At 38.7% G+C, this 19,070-nt stretch overlaps 1 protein-coding gene across 7 annotated transcripts in view; it reads left to right on the forward strand.

The window, feature by feature from the left end:
- MEIS2 (Meis homeobox 2) overlaps positions 1-19,070 on the forward strand; it is a 212,461-nt gene that overhangs the window by 188,876 nt on the left and 4,515 nt on the right. For 4 of the 7 annotated variants that reach the window (XM_006024290.3, XM_006024292.3, XM_025204918.1 and 1 more), the window contains exon 10: positions 17,755-17,813. In XM_006024290.3, coding sequence (XP_006024352.1) covers positions 17,755-17,813 — 59 coding nt within the window. Of the gene's footprint in view, positions 1-17,754; positions 17,895-19,070 lie in introns of all 7 variants that reach the window. The other 3 variants (XM_025204915.1, XM_025204917.1, XM_025204916.1) reach the window with 1 other exon arrangement.

Here is a 19,070-nt window from a genome sequence, read left to right on the forward strand (position 1 = left end):
TTTTATTTTTTTGCCTCCTGCAAGTGAATCATTGCTGTTAACCTGAATGACAGGATTGCTTATGGAAACCGAGCCCTTCACCCATGCTGACCGCATCCAGGGACATCTGGGGGTCAGAGGGCAGGCAGGTAGTGTTTAAAACAGTTATAAGTAAAGGCTGATTTTTTTTGTGCTTCAGCACTCCATAAACAAGAGCAAGGAATTGTTAAATAATCGATGGGTATTTGTGTGCATCCCTAACACATATATGCATTACTTCAGAGCCTGAGTCACAAAGCTGTATTAAAATGAGCATGTTTATAGATGAACTGAAACTGTTCAGTGCTCTTTTCAACAAATAAATAAATTCTTGCACTTGTCTGCCACAAATGTCTTTTTATTTTCATTTTTTTTTCCTTTTTTGAAATGTAACTGTGTTCTGATGTCTTTCCAAGGAAATTATTTAGGTGTAAAAAGTCATCTGGTAAAATTAAACAAAAAAGATCTCAAAAAAGGGGAATATGCATCGTGTTAAAATAACGCACAAGTCAAAGACAGGTGCATGGCCACATGCCTAGCTGCACTCAGTGAACAAATTATGTCCTATTTCGTAGATATACACTTACGTAGGCAATGCAGGCTGGTAGTGCTGTTGAAGAGGAGGATAGCAGAACTACAGCCATGGCAGAGATTGTTTGACTAACAAGCTTTTATAGTAAGCAGGGCACTGATTAAAAGAAGTTTATGTTTTACACTGTTACTTTCCATAGATGGATTTATAGCCTAGTAAATAGAATTGGCAGTTATCTCAGAGAGAGGTCATTCTCCTGGGCATTTTCAAGCGCTATTCCTGCTCTCTGTGCCTTTAGGACACCGCTCACATTTGCTCCTGCTGTTCATAACGTTGGTGTGATCCTTGATCCTGCTCTTTTTCCTTCTACACCTTCTGTGTCTGCACCTTTGCCCACTGTAGTGTCAAGAGCATTAATCATATATGCCAGTTCTGCTCATGCTTTCATCTCCTCTCACCTTGACTATTACTGTAATTCCCTTCTTTAAAGATCCAAGGTCCCAGTTCTCCACCTCCTATAACGTACAAAACCTGCTGCTTCCTTACAAATACCAAATACGAGACAAAAACCCTTCCTTCAAATAGTTCCACTGGCTTCAACCATTCATTCAGGATCCATTTCAAAATTGTTTTTAAAACTCTGTAAAAACAAAAACAAAATCCCAAGTATAGTTCTTGAACAGGTTCCTCTCTGATGTCTTCTGTGCTCCTTCTCTCAGCTCAGCACAACCATAGGAAGAATAAAGATTTCAGCCTTTTCAGTCACCTGCAACACCCTCCTCCAACTCTATATATTTTAAAATATTGGTGATATCAATATAGATATAGATAGTCTCCTTACTTATACTTCTTAATTGCTAAACAATTCTGTGAAAGATATGACATGACAGTACATAAGAAGAAATAGTATAAATAATTATTTCTGTTATATTGAATATGAGAGGAGAGACCAATTAAGAAGTCCAGCAGTCCAAGTTCATAGGTGACAGTGGCCTCATCTACACAAGACGCTGACTGCGCAGGCGTTATTGCGCAGTCATTTAATATTTATATAAACAAGTACTAAATGACTGCACCGTAACCCGCATTACTGAACAGTAGTGCCGACAAACAGCTTTTTTGTGATGCTGACTGCGCATTAGCCTGAGACTACCGTGCAGTAGCATTGTGCCACACGTTCTGCTACACGATGCTGTTGTGCAGTAGTCTTGGGCTACTGAGCAGTCAGTCTCTCATGTAGACGCAGCCGCTGAATATAAATTTGCAGAATGACTGAACACCAGCTTTTCTGGTGAGGGTGCAAAATGTGCCTACAGAACTTCTACTCACAGAATGTTTACATGCATTTGACCACCTGCAAATGAATTGCAGATGCAAACTTTAGTAATTGTATAGTTATGTGAATTGCACTGCAATTAGGTAGTTAAGAGACCTGTAAATTTGTATTTGAAACTGAGGTAAGAAATTTGACCCTACAAAAAACAGCATTTGTGGTTGTCACGGTATTAGTTTTACCCACACAAGGTAGACAGTCTTCTGGAAATAAAGGTGATAAGGTACTGAATTAATTTATCATGCCTTCAGAGTTGAACCAATGTTTTAAATGGACCATCTACCCTTAACAACACCCTCTGAAATGTACTAGTATTTACTGGACATATATGAGGTAGACATAGATGTCTTGGAATGATTTTTTTTTTTGTCAGGGTCCATTTAAATGTCCCAACTGCTCTGTGGATCACTGTATTTGTCAGTAGATATTTTATTGACTCAGCCTATTGCATTTCCTGAAATGGTTATGGAAACTAAGCTGATACACCATAGGCTGATCTCTCTTAGACTAGAATTTACTAGGATTAAAGCAGATGTGGCATTACTGGAGTCTGCTAGGCCTCATGTGATTTATAAAGATATAAAATAGATATTTTATGATTACGATGATGCTAAAATTTTTGTGGATGATAATATAGTCACATTAGAAAGAGTGGATATAACAACTGTGGGAGATTCAAGAAGAGGAAACAAACTCTCTTTTGCTAGATGATCTGGCTCTTAGGAGGATATGATTGTAGTCAATAAATGCTTGCATTTTGTTGCTTTTATTAGCCTGTTGGAGACTTTGTCATGCTAAAGGTGTGCAGGTGTAAATCTATACTTCTTTAAAATGGTGACTGTTTCCTGTAATTATTAAGGTAACAATCATGACTTTGAACAATCATGCCTTTTAACACTGTTACTAATAAATTGCAAGAATTCAAACTGAAATATAAAATGTAACATAATTTTTCACTTTTTGCTGTGGATTTATCTTTCTGTGTTTCATTTTATTTCAGTATCCAAGCTGAAAAAAACAACTAATTTTTATTTACAGTCAGTTTATCATCAATTTTGCTTTCAGGATCTCATGTATTAGCATAATCCTGCAATGTTTTAGTTGAAAATACTGCATAGAAGTAGATTTTCTTTTAAAAAGTAACTTTTCAGTGAAATTTTTCATGAATGTATTTATACTTTTTTCCAGACCCTGTTTTTACAAAATCTAAATTTTGAATCACAATGAATACAACACTGACCTATTGTTAAAGACCCAAGTCTTGCTTAGTGTATTTTAAAGAGTATTTCCTCATCAGTATGTGCATACCTTTCAGACATGTATATAATTTAACTATGCATCAATGATAAGCAAAAAACTATCATCTCGATTTATAGAAGGATTTGTTTTAATTAAAAATGAAGAAATTATGATGCACAATTCCAAGAAAAATCTGTGAATATTAAAAACCATAAAAAACTTTAAGTCTTGTTTGCCCCAGTTTATCAGCTTGTCATCTTTTAGATGCACCAACATGTACAAACATATCCTGTTTAAATGTCAGATTCTTCATTTGTACCCACCACAGTCAGATCCTTACTATATATCAGCACAGCCTCATATAGTTCCAAAGATGTACACCAATTTGTACCAGTGCAGGATTTGGCTCACCCATAATGCTGTTCACATGGTTACTGACTTTGCACACATAGTTAATGGAGCTACTAATGTCATTGAAGTTAAGCACGGATAACATTCAAAAGCACCTAAGTCCCACTTTCAAAAGTGATTTAAGCACTTGATAGAGAACTCCATACATGTACTTAGGCCCTTAAGTCCAAGGGTCAGGCACCACTGAAATTTGTTGATCCTTCATTTGGCTTCTGCCTAAACTTCTGGGTGCTTAAGGTCTCCTAGTGCCTAATTTCTGCTGGTAAATTCCGGTAGGTGCCAAAGTTTTCTCTGGTGAGCATGTACAAACACAGCTAAATTCTTGAGGCAACTCTGCTAATTGGAGCCCAAGCCCCAGGAGAATTAGCAGACTAAGCATTCCCCTGCCTATCTCAGCTGCAGGGCTCAATCTGGTAGGTGTTTCTGGAGCACATCTGTTGAATCAAACCTCGCATCAAAACCGAGAGGGAAGAGTACAGTGTCACTCACCTGAGAAGCAGAAGACCTCTTTTCAAGTCTGATTTGGAACAGGAACTTGACCCCACTGTCCCAAATCCGAGTTGATTGTCCTAACTACAGTGAGATAGCATTCTGGTTAGAAATTTCTCCTTTTTAATCTTTTTTATTTTATAAACATAATTAAAAATATTAATTGGGGCAAAGAAAGGAAAGAGTAAGAGTTAACTCTCTGACCTAATTAGGGCCCTCATCTTGAGACAATCTCAAGGGGAGAAGCGGAGTGCAGCCTGTAATCCAATGACTGTGTCTTTGTGCAAAGTGGAACAGTTTCAGTAGGAGATATTGAGACAACTTTAGGAGCATAGCAGTTTGACCACGCTCTTAGGATAACACCTGGATTCCATATTAAGCTGAGTGGAGATGTACAAACAGCTCTCCTGCCTCCCTAGTGACTACCCTAAACACTGTGTTATTGGGTAGAATGGGATGGGCTTGCTCTGTGTTTTTTGTAAGAAAGGATTGGCTTTGCTTAGATGCTTACCTCCAAGAGAGTGATAACATATGAGACTCCTAAGTGGAAGCTGATGATTCGCTCCAGCCTGGAGTTAGGTGGTAAACTCCCTAAAGGGGGCAGGGCTTAGGTGGGCAGTACAGTGCTGCCAAGTGTGTGCACAGCAGCAAAAATGTAGGCCCTAGAAGATTGTATTGACAGAAATTTAGGTGCCATGGGATTTAAATGCCTCCAGAATTAGGCAAGGATTTCTGGCTTCTAAATTCTGGGTTTGGTTTCCTAAAACAACAGCTTGGTTCCTCAGTCTACCTAGTGAACCTTTCCGTAAGAAATCTAATTTGGGGAAGAGGTGATTGTTGCCTAAACTTTAGGTACTGTTGTGCCTAAGTCCCTTTCTGGATCTAGCCTTTAGGAGCTTAAGTTTCACTAAAAGTCATTGTAACTGGCTTAAAAGGGGCCTGGTACTTCTGAAAATGGGAGTTTTTCCTTTAAAAAAAAATTACAATATGTGCTAAAAGAGCTGTAGCAGGTCACACAAAAACAATAATTATTTTGCAGGATTCAGCTCCCTGTTACCCATTTTACAGCCTCAAATGCAAGTTTACAGGATTAACTACTCTCCCAGCAGTATTGCATGTGCTATTAGGAGTCAGAATATTCTGAATCCATACTGAAATCCATCCATAACTGGTTATTAAAATATAGTAGGAGCACAGTATATTTCAAAACTCCTCCCAAAAAGTAATGTAAAGATAAATTTGCTTTGTTGTATAATAGATTCCTCATATACAACATTTATGACAATGAAAATACTGCAAAACTGGCCAATTTTCACCAATCGCTGATAATGTTAATTTCATATTCCTTTTTTGTATTATAGTTTCCTTGCCTTACAATGAGCTCAAGGGACAGTGACCAGACAGGCAAACCTAAAATATGAATCCAGCACCTTCTTTAGCTGGCTGTCCAAAAACACAACACCAGAAAGGTTGAGTGCATTAAAGTTAAGCTATTCTTCAACAACAGCCATCACTGAGTGATGTGATTTAGGACACTCCCAAAAAAGCTGTGCATTCCTTGTGAGCCAGTTAGGTATTGAAATTCATAGAAACCCCCTTCTCCGAATGCATCAGAGAATACAAACTTTGTCAGTTTCCATCCTCAGCTGGTTCTGAAGGATGAAGCCAGCAGAGAGAACAGAGGAATGGTGCAACATGTCTGTCCTCAATCACAACAAACATGGCAGTCCAGGGACACTGCTGAATTCCAACCGATTTTATCCCTGGCTCACCAGCTGTGCTTTGTATTCACTTCTGATGAGCCAGCAAAGTTGACTGTGCCGCATAGGCTGAACCTTAAGGAGAGATGAGGCACTAGCCAGCAATATGGGGCAAGTAGGTTTGTGAAGTGGTAGGTAGAGAGAGTGTGTTTCAGAATCTTTTTTAAAAATTTCCTTTCTCTAAGGCCCACACAGTTTAGCAACTAAGGCCTCTGGCAGCCATTCCTTTAAAGGCACTATGGAATCTAATGCATGATCCCAACAATGGTGCCTCCTGCCATGCTACACATGCATGGCAAGCGGTGGAACAGTGAGGTTGGGGATCAGTTCCCAATTGCACTATATCGCTGGTGCAGGGGGAGCGCAGGATTATGATCCTGGGCTCCCCCTGGATTGGCAAATAGCAAACTAATCAGCTGATCCATGCTCCCAGCCAAAGGCTCCCAAGTGTGGGAGCACCAATCAGCTGACTGCCATTCCAACCTTAGGAACTCACTGGAGGCCTTGATTCCAATGTGCCCCTGAGCCTGGGAGCAGCAGTTAGCTGATCAGTGATTCCAAGGCTGGGACCCTTTTACACTCCACAGTGGTTATGTTTCATAGCACACTTGTGAGATGCAATCTTGCTTGTAACTGCAGTGTGGACAGACCCTCACATACTGTGCGGCACGACCCTCCTATTTGTTAAATCCTACTCACCATAACAGACAGAGAGAGTTAGCCTGAGCAAAACCTCTGTTTGTCCAGCAAGAGAAAAGATCAGAAAACTAGGGATGTTATCATATAACTACAATTTGGGAAGCGATTAGATGCATCAATGATATGTGATCTAACAGAGGTGTGTGTGTATTTTATGTGTAAGTTATTCTTTCTATTCATTATTCCTAATTGCCTAACTAGTTCCCTTTCCTCTCATGTATAGGTTAGCATAGCAAACACCAACCAGTGAAAGGTACCTGTAGTTAAACACTCTACAATTATTATGGACTTTTGTTTAATAGTCTATTGTTCCACTGACAGCCTAGTTTTTAATATATCATCTTATATTGTCCTGTACATCATCATTATCCTGCCTCCCTTAGGGCCTTTACTACACAGTTTTTATTTATTTCTGCAAGCGAACATATATGCAAAATATATTTTGCTTGCATTAGAAAACAATGGAGCTGCTACCACATCTTAATCATTTCTTTCCTTCTTGTTTGCTAAACTTCTTCCTCCTTTTATCAACCTGGATCATTAGGAAGTCTAGGTATACCATATCTATGCATGTGTGCACCAGGTTCAAACACTGAAAACACATTAGCTTCTGAGCAAGTGGTATATGCACAGACTTCTGCATTCCTTTAGCTTAGCAGCTCTGTGGCCTACAGCGTTACAACTTGGGAATGACCCAGGAAGGGATAAAGGATCCAGATTCCACAGAGGTAACTCTCTGGTTGCTTCTGTGGACGTGACAGGAGCTCAACACCCAGCATAGGGTGCTCAACACCTTGCAGAAATCAATCACTGCCTTGTAGTATATGACTCTAAAATTGCTGAACAGAACATTACTCAATGCTGTCAATATGGTGGTCTGATTAAATGTTGTCAGATCAAATTCTATTGCTTATTAAACACCTCTTTTCCCAAACTGGCCCTTGGATAGAAACAAGTGTCAGTACAAGCTGCTGGTACTAGCACGACAGCTCTGCTTTGTGAATGTCTTTACAATTTGTGCTTCTCCAACTTTCAGTGGCGTATTTCTATAAATTTGTTTTGGCTACGGATTTTTGAAAGGAGGCCTGTTAAGATCAGCTTTCTAAGATCCATTGGTTGACTTATAAAATACATATTTCCCAGCCTAATCCTTTTCTTTTAGATTTGAAGATTTTAATAACAATGAAAAAAATGTACAAGCATGGTCAAGACAGGACAGTGGATACAAAAAAAATAGTTCACTTAGGGCAAAATGTGCTGTCAGGGAAAATGGAGCATTTCTTCTGAACTCACGAACTGGTAGGCTTCTTTCATACAGGTGTGTTTATGCCCCAGGCTTGCTGGCCACAGTCCATTCCATTTACAGAAGCTGAATTAAACAATAACTACCGCATTGCAAAAAGAAGAAGGAAAAAAAAGGTGAGCGTCAAAGGAGATGCCTGAGAGCTTTGTTAGGGCCAAGAAAAACCCTGTTGCAGTTGTCAGAGCTTGTTGATGTTGCAGAGAACGGCACATTTTTTTTCTGCTGGATTTTGTGGTTCTGCCTTAGGAAAGAAAGTAAAATAGAACGGAAGAACAAAGTCCTACTCTATAAATCAGCAGCTGCTCCTTGCCAGATCAAAGGAGTGACATTTTTGCTCCTGGACTACTTGTCCACTTTAGGTGCTTGACAGACAGCTAACAGCTGGCCTGCTACACAGCATAGGAGAATTGGGCTACATCTTCTTCAGAGTAGATGACAAGCTAATCAGAGATATCCATAGCACAGGATATGTGAGTGCACCTTGATCTCTTCAAACATACCCAGTACAAGATTGCTAAACATCTTTTGTGCATTTTTGGTAAGTTAATATTTAAGTAGTTTTCACTGAGAAGTAGGATGGAGAATTAATACTTCAATCCAAGTTCATCACAAATATGAAAAGTTAAACATAGGTTAAATTTCTCAGTAATGCTTCTCTGTGAGTTAATTTATAATTGGATGGAAACTTAACATGAACTAGAGAAGAATTTGTTTAAGTTACTTTACCTTGATTGAATACTGCAAACCTATGGATTTTCAAAAATGACCATCTAAAATGAGTTTCCTGAATTCATATTTAAAGGACATGTCTTACTCAGTTTTGAAAATCTTGCCCTGTATTTTTAAGATGATAAATTAACACAGCTTTAATATAAAATAGTTAAGAATAAATAGACCTGCCTGAATTCTACCTTTAACTTGGACACTACAGTGTAAGCAAATCAGAGTACATGCCAAATTAGCTAAAATTGTGTTTAGTGTCTCCATAAGATGTATGTAGACAGACCCGGAATTTTAATGTCAGTAGTAAAACTTTCAAAGTAATTCAGTTTCTAGTTGATTCCCATCTGCAATAAATCAAGTACAGGATGAGGTTATATACTACAACTTATGTCTATTGACTTAGCATTTTATCTTTAAGATATGAATAGCTAAGGAAGTATGTCTGTTTGTCTCCTCCCTTCCTTTCAAGTACCTTTGAAAGATCGCTTTTACGGTGCATGATAAATAACCATATATGAATAAGCTGATGGCATTCTGAAAGAGTAACAGGCATTGCTTCAGAAATCATGACCTGCTGGGATGTTTTGTTATGTGGTATCAGGTACGATTACATTCACTGAATAGTGTTTATTATCATTCAGAATTCCAAGGGAAATAAAAGATAATTTTCCACCTATGTTAAAATTTCTTGAAAGCTTATAATGAAAATCTCTCTATGTCAGTGTCTTTGTGTAGCAAGGGTTCTTCATTAAACTTAATGTTAACAGATTTATTCCTTTAACTGGTTCTCATTCAAAATGGGGTTTCATAGAATATTTGCAGTCCTGGATAATGCAATCCTTTTTCCATTGTAAATTTTAACTGAGTAAAAAATGGTTTCATACTCAGTCAAGCAAGCAAGTTCACTTTTGCAAAAATAATATTATAAAAATAAGCATATACCTATTAGTTAAATTACTTGTATCCTACAGGATATGATTAATAGATAACATATGTACAGAAGCAGCCCTAAGCTTATGTGACCTACATGAGAGCATTTAGCCCCAATCTTCCCAGGACCACAAGTATGCATTAAACATAAGCATGCCAGCCATTCAGCTGGGGCACCATCCCAAGTTCTTAGGCATGGTCCCATTCAGTTCCACCAGATCACAGCATATAATGATTTCCCCATCTGCACTTCCCCATCTCCCCATTTGGAAAGCTATGCTTTGGCTCCATCTCCTGGCTTCCTGGTACATGTAAGTGGGGAGGTCACCAAGGGCCAGACAGGACATAAACAAGTAGGAAGCTACCAGGGACAGAGAGGACTACATGCGTTTGGGGTGCAGTAAAACAGTCAGACTGTGCAAAAGCTAGGCTGAGCTCTGTATATCTCATTGCTAGCTCCGTTTGTCTTATATTGAATGAGAAAGGGATGTATTTTCTTGACACCAAACTACAAGTAAGATTCCAACATGGTGCATGTGTAACCACCTGATCTAAGGAATAAGCAAGTGCAACTCTGCTGTAGTTGAAGTTACGATATATGTACTACTCTACTGGCTGTAAAACAAATCAGACTCTTGGCAGAAGCCACATCGTTGTCTTCTGTTCCAAAAACTAGTAACCTGGTAAAAGAGTTACATATTTTAAGGCATTTTATCTGAGATGAATAAATGCCTGTAATATCAACTTTCATGATTTTATCGCAAGTCCCATATTATTTCAGGTTTAAATTAAAAAGTCCCAACTTCGATAACTGGATGAGAACATTATTACAGAAATTTTCTATCATTTGCGGTTGTGAAGAAAACCTGGGAAGTGTGACCAGTAGTCTCAAAAATCAAATAAGAAAAGGGAAATCTTAGTATCTTGAGATTTTTTTTTTAGTTAAAATGTCATGGTTGTGGGAGATCTGATTCAAGATTTTTTAATCCTTTAGATTGGTAATACAGAAATACATCAGTCCTCTGACTGTTGTAATCTACATTCTAGAATTGCCACCTTCAGTGAAGACGATTTTGAAAATGACATACAAGACATGGCAGAAGTTTTTGGAACCATAACAGGCAGCCAGCTCGTATATTTTTAAGATGCTATAATCTTCTGTGTAATACCTATAACACTTCTGACAAGGTTATCCAATCCTGTGCTTAGAAGTTTTGTCAAGGAATAAGTCCCTCTTGTTTTTCTTTCTTTGTAAACTAATCATGTAAGTGACTCCACTTCTTAATTTTTATGACTTTAGGGAGACTTTTTCACTGGCTCACTTCCAGGTGACTAGCTCAGCTTCATACTTACAAGGAATGCTGCACATAAGACTTGGTAACCAGGTGTGGCACCGAGTCAGTGAAGCATAAACAAAGGGTTTATCAACCCTTTTTTATGCACACGCACACGCGCGCGCACACACAAAGACACCTAAACCCAATTCTGTCAGTTTAAAACACACACTGGAGTGAAAAGTTAAATAAACTATGAAGGTTAGCTTTCAATTTAGCTTTCAATTTCAAGTTTGGCTGATAAGCGGAGGTTTTTTTAAAAGGGATATTTTTATGGGGAAGAAAAAGTTGTTACAATTTTAGTCCATCAAGTGTCACTCTTTCAGAACAAAGAGGGAGTTAATCACATTTTATGAATGCACAGTTTCTCATACCATCATTTTGTGAACAAAGTAATTCTTTCTCAAAAGGAGGGAGAAAAACACCTTTTTTCACTTTTTTGTGTAATATAGAATCATAGAAAAATAGGGCTGGAATGACCCTCAGAAGGCCATCAAATTCTAACCCCCCTTCTCAAGGGAAATAGACAGTTGTTCATTTCTAACACTGTAAATTTATGGAAAATTTGCAGTGCTAGAAATCCCGGAGCGGGGAGTATACAGAGGTGTCCTAGCTTGCATCTGCCTCTCCCCTGTGGACAAAATGAGGCCAGTTTTGGCCTTGGGAATGTGTCCCCCATCCATGCCTTCCCCAAGCCAGTTACCCCAGGTGTAGGGGTAGTCAAGCGAAGCCTACAGGTGTTCCTTCTGGCATGAGAAACTCACTTATAGGTGAGATCTTCCTGACTGGAAGTGGAAGATCTTTCCTGAATCCACTAGGTTTCCTCCACAAGATACCATGTGAATGCATCTAGGCTTGCAGTTTCTAGCAGGAGAGCAGGATTTCTCCCTCAAGAAATGTAACACCTGTCCACATAGCCAGGATCATCCCAATCTAAACCATGTTTGCAGAGCGCTGAGTATTTAAAATATTCTTGTGGATGGCTCAGGATAATGGAAACAATACAAAACATTTCATTTCTAGATCATTGCCTTATATCTCTTGTAAGGATTCAGATTATCATTTACCCTAGAAACGAATCTCTTTGATATAATGTTGAAGCTCATTGGTGGAGTTTTCTTGTAGAAATGTAAAATAACTAATATTACCTTATCTATTAATTTTCCCAAACAAGGAAACCACATTAGTCTAGCAATATTATTCCTATTGCTCCCAGTGCCGATGGGTTCTTTACAAGCTCATGGACAGCCGTGATTCCTGCCCCAGAAATTGATCTAAGTGGAGACTAGGCATCATTGTACTTAACCTACTACACTGCAAATGTATTCTGATGGATTTGTTCTTTTCTCTATTTTAATGTGAAAACTGTTAGTTCTATCTATACATGTAGTAGGTGGGCTAATTAAAAAATACATTATTTTATCACCTCAGTTTCTGGTGTGAATATTTTAAGTAGAACCCAAAGTACATAATAATACTGATGTATCTCAGAGCTAAATTCTGTGGCCCTACCTTGTTTTCAATAGGGAAAATTCACCCTGGAGGACCAATATGTCTCTGTTTCATTGAAGTCATATATTGGAGATGCTCATGCCTCAGTTAGAACAATGCAGGGACTAAATGCCACTTAGTTCTTCAACCAACCCCAACAGACCTCAGGTCAGGAATGAATTGCCTATTCCCAAATACCGCTGTTGTTCACCTGCAGAGTCAGACTGTTGTACACTTACCCAGCTGACATGAATATTCCTTCAGTACCCTTTCAATGAAACAAGGGACTAGCTTGCTATTTGGTATAAATCAGTGCTATCTCTAGTTTATTTCAGGTACTGATTCCCTTTAGACCACTACATTAGTAAGTCAATAGCATTTAAAAATATGTACAATTCAACCTACAGTAACCTTTAAAAAAAGGTCTTTTTAATTTTGTCAGATGTGTTCATGCTGGCCAGGAAACCTCTATTTCTTTTACATTCTGCATTAATATTTCTTTCAAATTTAAGATGACTATTGTTTATCATAAAATTAAATTGTATTAGGTAAATGTGACTTCTAAAATCATTTTGATGTGACTTGAGAGAACATACTAACTAAATGGGTTGATGAGATTAAACAATTTGTGGCCCTTTTTATGAAATATAGAACATAATTTTTTGATGGGGAAAAAACAGTGGCTCCACTTGTACAGACACAATTTAAGAAAAAATATTGGACTCATACTAATTAGAGATGGATCAGTCAGTCCGACTCCAACCCATTACCAATGAAAGCTGAAAACATGCTAAACTGTACTGCAATAATTCAAGATACTCTGCAAACTATAATATTCCTCAATTTTCCTTTACTGTTCTACTATTCTGACTGAGGGCAGATAAAAAACACATGAAAGCCATGTAATTTCTTTTAAATGCACTACAACATCTTGCATGTGGAGCTAAATTCTCATTGCTTTGCTCATACAAAAAGGCCCACTGAGGATAGGGGAACTTCTTGGGTACAAATATACATATAATTTATCTGATTGGTATATATAACAATTCTAATAGAAAAAGCATTTTTTCATATCCAAAGCCCACAGCCTGAATTAGTGGGGTCAGCAATCTCAAGTCTTCAGAATGTTTAAGTATTCTAATTACTCATGTATTTCTAAACAGCACATACCTTATTTGTCATTCCAGGGTCAGGGCCAAATTTAACATAAATGAAAATATAGCGCTTATGAAAGCTGCCAATAGGTCAGTCCTGGAGCTGGACTTCCTTGTTTATCCATAGAACAAATATGTATCAAGTATCATTCCATACTGTCTGGCTCTTCTAGAGACCCCTTGCGTAAACCTGGTCAAATCACTCAAACTCTCTTTGTCTCAGTTCCTTTCTGTAAAATGGGAATAGCAATGCTTTCTTCTTCCACCACTTGTCTAACCAATATAGTCATATGTAAGTTCTTTGAGACAGGGACGATCTTTCTTACCTGCTTGTAAAATAAGGTCCTGATCTTAGTTGGGGCCTCTAGTTGCTACTGTAATGCAAATAGTTATTATTAGTATTTTTATTGTTTTTGTTGTTAATAATAATAAATCAGTTAAATCAATAATAAGAAATAATATGCAGACACTACACTCTGTACTAATATCTACCAATTATGTTGATGGTTTATGGGATGGTTTATGTGATGTACTCATTGCTGATTAATATAGGGCCTGATTTCCAGTCTGACCTCAACTGCATCTGTTTTATCACCTGCAGTTTGGTAGGTACGGATACCTTTAGCTGTAATTTTTTCAGCATTATTATTAGTGAATGCAACTGTTTCCATTTAAGGCTGTAATTTTCAAAGGAACCAAAGAAATTGAATTTCAGCTCTTACGCGATCATGAATGACACATGCCCCCGGCGGCTGGGGGGGCACAGTGGTGGTGAGAACGCGGCAGTGGTAAACGTGGGAGCTCCTGCAGATGCTGCTGGCACTGTTGGCAGCAGGGGCAGGGGGGGAGACGGCAAGTGCTGACCAGGGGTCAGCGACCACCTGCAGATGCTGCCAGCAGCGGTGGCAGCAGCCACCAGGGATCGTGCAGCAGGGTGGCAAGTGGTGACCACCCACAGGCACCACCGACACTGTTGGCAGTGCCTTTTTGTAGGGGGTGCACCGCCACACTTAGGGGGTGCATGTGCACCCATGTGTACCCTCTATGCATCGCCCCTGTTTGCAATGACCCTTTTTATACCAAAAATTAATTATATGTGAGGTAAAGTCACTCTTAGGTGATCAGTGTGGTGGAAGCCACACATTGTAGTCAGCTGCTTTGTGCAGTGCATTGTGGGAGTCACATGCACCAAAATATAGTTTCCTATGTGGATTTGTACTCCACGCACATTGTCTGCGACCCATGTTTCTGTAGTTGCCATCCCCATTATGATAGTGCCCCATGCTTGTGTATACTGTCTGCAGTTGGTGAGTACCAAAATTGTCTTGTAAAATTGGTAGAAATGGATCTGGGGGTCAGTACAGTCAAGGTCTTGGAACTTATCCCTATTTGTTACATTGTAAAGTGGGTTCCTTTTATGCAAATTCGAGTGCTGATTTACATTGTAAAGTGGGTTCGTTTTATGCAAATTATGTGCTGATTTCCAGGAACGCATGAAAAGCATAAAGCGAGGAAAACCTGTACTTGCATGTCTAAATGACAGCAGTTACACCTGCAATTCTTTGCACTTGGAATATTGTAGAAGCCAAAATAAAGGTGTAGTCAAAACAGGGCTCAAAATCAGGCACTAAATTCATTAGCAATGGGGACAATGGTCTTTCTTTTCAGAATTTATGATACAAATTTTGCCATATATTTTAGTACAAGGACCCTTGGTGGACTTTTTTTTTCCTTTAGGGCAATAGAGTTTGGGACTCACCATCAAGGCTTCAGAACTGAATCATCTAAGTAGCTCCCATAAAGGATCTAGAATTATTCATGTGGGCTTAATAAACAGGGGGCCAAATTTTTCCTTTGGAAGTGAATGACTGGCAAGCACATGGAGAAACAGGAGCTGAGTTTTCAATATCCATTCCATAAAACCTATACCATGGTAACTGATTGAATATGTAACACTAAAGCAGAGTTTCCACATTTGGATGTTCATAAATGTAAGCCAGTTGTGTCATGTTAGACTTTACAGGACTCAGAACCGTCAAGGTTAGTTCTACATTGTTGTGTAAACCCCGTTTTTTTTTTTACTAACGTAAACATTCTGGCCAGTATCCAAAGATATGACCTCTATGTGAACCTTTAACCTTCCCTTTAATTATTTGTTTGAAGACAGTGTGGAGTTCTCCTGCTGAGAATGGAGAACCATAATGCCTTGCAGCCCTCTGAGTAAGGGAGTGTTTGTAGGGAAGTGGAAAGGGACATAAATAAGGGGACCACCAGATGTAAATAATAAAAGTGATTGGGGTTTAAATAAAAACTGAAAAAGCAATTTGGTTTCCCTAAAGAGTGGCCAGATCGCTGAAAATAGGGGTTAGTAAGAAAAAAGTGGGGGAGGCTCTGTTGTCTGTGATTTTTTTTACAGGCCTATACAACCATTCATTCCATTCTTTAAAACCTTGCCATCTGTATACACCATTAGGAGCTCATAGGAGAAGAGAAAACAGTCTTATCAGGCTTTTCTGTTAATCTCTATTGGCCTTAACCTTAGCTGATAAAAGGCATGCTGGATAGAGAAGGTTCAGGTCAGCCCCCATTTGGTCAGTGGGTAACATTACTAGAAAGCAGCTAAGCAAATTAAGTCCTATCAGAGACCTTTGTCTTTGATGATGGAAACGTGTCTAGAAATCATAATGTTAGGGTAGGAAATCCAAGCCCCCTTCCCCCCCATGGTGAAATCATAGCTAGCTGAGGGAATAAACAACAGAATCAAATCTTTGTTTTTATTTTTAATACCTGAAGTCTTGACTCTTTACTAATTCAGAGGCAGGATGACATTTTTGACAACGGAGCTATACTTTTCTTAAAGAATAAAGAATGTCTTTGTTTTGGATGTAAACAGAGAGATGCAAAAGAGCCCTTTAGTGTTACTTACAGCATTTATTCATCTCTCTGATGGAATTCCCACTAGTATGATCACAGGAGATGCAAACAAAGGTGTACTGTCTCTTATCTGCCATGGACTTTAACCTGGGGGGAAGAGCAGCACAGCAGCCGGTACTGCTTATTTCTGATGCCCAATACTTTAAGCATTAGACTTTTATGCACCGGGCTGATGAACTGAGGTTTCACTTGCGGACTGAAAAATTTGGATTCATTTCAGTGGGGTTTGGATCAGGCCCAATGGCAATGCATGGAAGCTGTTTGGGATGATGGGCATGTTAGTATTTCTGAAGAGGATTAAACACTAGTATTCAACTTCATTAGCGCTCCTTAAGGGTCACTAGACTGAAGTCTGAACTGTGAAATAGCAGACAAAACCTCTACATCAGCTCTAAAGTGTTCTTAAAACACAAAGGGCAGGGACAAAAACAAGTGTGGCTTGTGACTGATAGAAAATAGCCTTGTTGTGAATAAAGTGTGTGAATAAAATAAGTTTTTAAAATTATTCTCCTCAGTTTGATTTTATTGCAGTTTGAGCTAAGAGGGGTGGTTGTGCATTAAGCTAATAGGAAATATGCAAACACTTCTTTTTGGATTACCGATGAAATTAAATCCAGGCTTTCTGGCCAAATAACCTAATGTTCACATGCATCGGTCCCTACTACAGCTCTGGTACCTGGTTTGTGAAAAAGTTATTTTGGGCCTAATAGTAAACACATGTACCTGTGACTCCCTTTTTCTAACAAGTTGAAAGGTGCCTCCATTTACGGCTGGCCATTGCCTTATGTTCTGCCCTGGCCGCCCCCCCTCTTGGCTGAAAAGGTCGCCCCCAGCTGGCACTGACCTCGAAATGACCCCTGACTTTACAGGCTTAAACTGCAGGAGTTGCAGAAGAGCAGAAGTCTTTCTGGGCCAGCACTTATTGCTGCTGTGCTGGTGATAAAACTTCAGACAGCCTAATTGATGGCTTTGCTGACCTAACAATACCTTGTGAAAGCACAGAGTGGCAAAGCCTGGTCCTCATTTATGGCCAGCTGCAAGGGTAGCTGAATCCCCTATGATGAAAAAAAAGTCTTCTTGCCTGTGAACTTTAACCAGATCCCTAGCTCCTCGAAGAAGTTAAAGAAACAATTGTCTTTTAACACAAGTTTTCATTCATGTTTACTTGTTGTTCCGAGCCTTCTAGTAAATCCAGCCTAAAGCTGGCCAGTAAGATAAGCATTTTACAAGTTACAGTTTCTGAGCTCTTAGACAAAAACGCTTTAAAGTACAATTATGCTTTTTTTTTCTCCGTTAACATACCGCTGCCTTGCACTGAAACTCTGCCAGAGTTAAAGCAAAGGTGTTCTAAAAACACAGAAGCAAGCTGATGAAAGGACTTCTATTCTTTGTATTCTGTTTCAGGTTTATTAATGCCAGAAGAAGAATAGTACAGCCTATGATTGACCAGTCAAATCGAGCAGGCAAGTTCCAAGTACTATCTGTATTCAAGTCCCACAGGCACAAATCCTCATCAAGTTATTCTTCAGGAGTCCCATCACCTGGTAAATAAATGCTTCAACCAGGCATTCTGGGAGATTATTTTTTCTTATGTCCCCAGAATTCCGCTGTAGGAAGCAACTTCGCTAATTGGTGCTAATTGGAGATTTCCCACCCTGACTCTACTGAAACTGCTTTTTATTTTCTCTCTGAATTGGTAATTGGGTACAAGTACTAGTGCCACAAGCAGTTTGTTTGACTGTGAACTCTTGAATTACTCATTGCTTGTCTGCATCCAATCAGCAGGACAATCTCATTTTCTTGCTACCCACAACTCCTTGGTGTATGCATTGCTTTCACTTCTGGAGGGCTAGCTGTAAAACTCATTGTATCTATTCATTTGCTTTGACTATTCACAATATGCTACTAACGCCTGACATGCTACCATACTGACAAAAAAAATATTAAAAGATGATTACTTTTGTTTAAGAATGCACCAGATATATTTCCCCTAAAATACATTAATTTTCTGGCAATCTCTTCTGTCTTCATTTTTATTAAATCATTTATAATATGTAACTCTTTAAAACAGTTACTTGTCCAGTGCTAATCATGCTACTTTGTAATATGCATTTCCTTAGCCTTCTAGGGAGTTGTGGTTTTCTGCGGTGAGGTTACAGTATAAAACTGTTCTCCATGTGGTGATGACTGTTGTCACTAACAAGGGCTTTAACTTGATGGTGATTTCGCCTGCTGCTTTACTTCAAAGGTTTTTGAAAAGGTTATTAATCCTTTGGGAAAATCTTCCTATGTAGCATTAAATTTATTCTTCACTAACAGGTGAAAAAGGGGAAACACTAAAGCAAAGCTCGCAAAATACTAAGAACAAAGTGTGTATGCTAACATGAAAAGTAATGTCCAGCATTTCCCTTCCCACACTAAAGAAGGTGCAAGTATATTTGTGTTTTATAACAGTAATGTGTTTGACCACAAGTACCCTGTACCACAAACTGCAGCTTCTCAAATTTAAACAATTAGCAAGGAATGCACTAAGTACTCACTTCATTAAGAAAAATACAAAGCACTGAGAGAAGGTTCCACTGTTTAGCATTAAAGGTAAGTAAAGCAGCAGATCCTATGCAACAGGACTGACTTGACAAACTTGTTTATTAGGCCCCCCTATAACATTTTTATTCTATAGTCCTGGTAACATAATCAGCTCATAAAAACACAACCTGTTA

This window comes from Alligator sinensis, unplaced genomic scaffold (genome assembly GCF_000455745.1).
Source record: "Alligator sinensis unplaced genomic scaffold, ASM45574v1 scaffold36_1, whole genome shotgun sequence".
NCBI lineage: Eukaryota > Metazoa > Chordata > Crocodylia > Alligatoridae > Alligator > Alligator sinensis.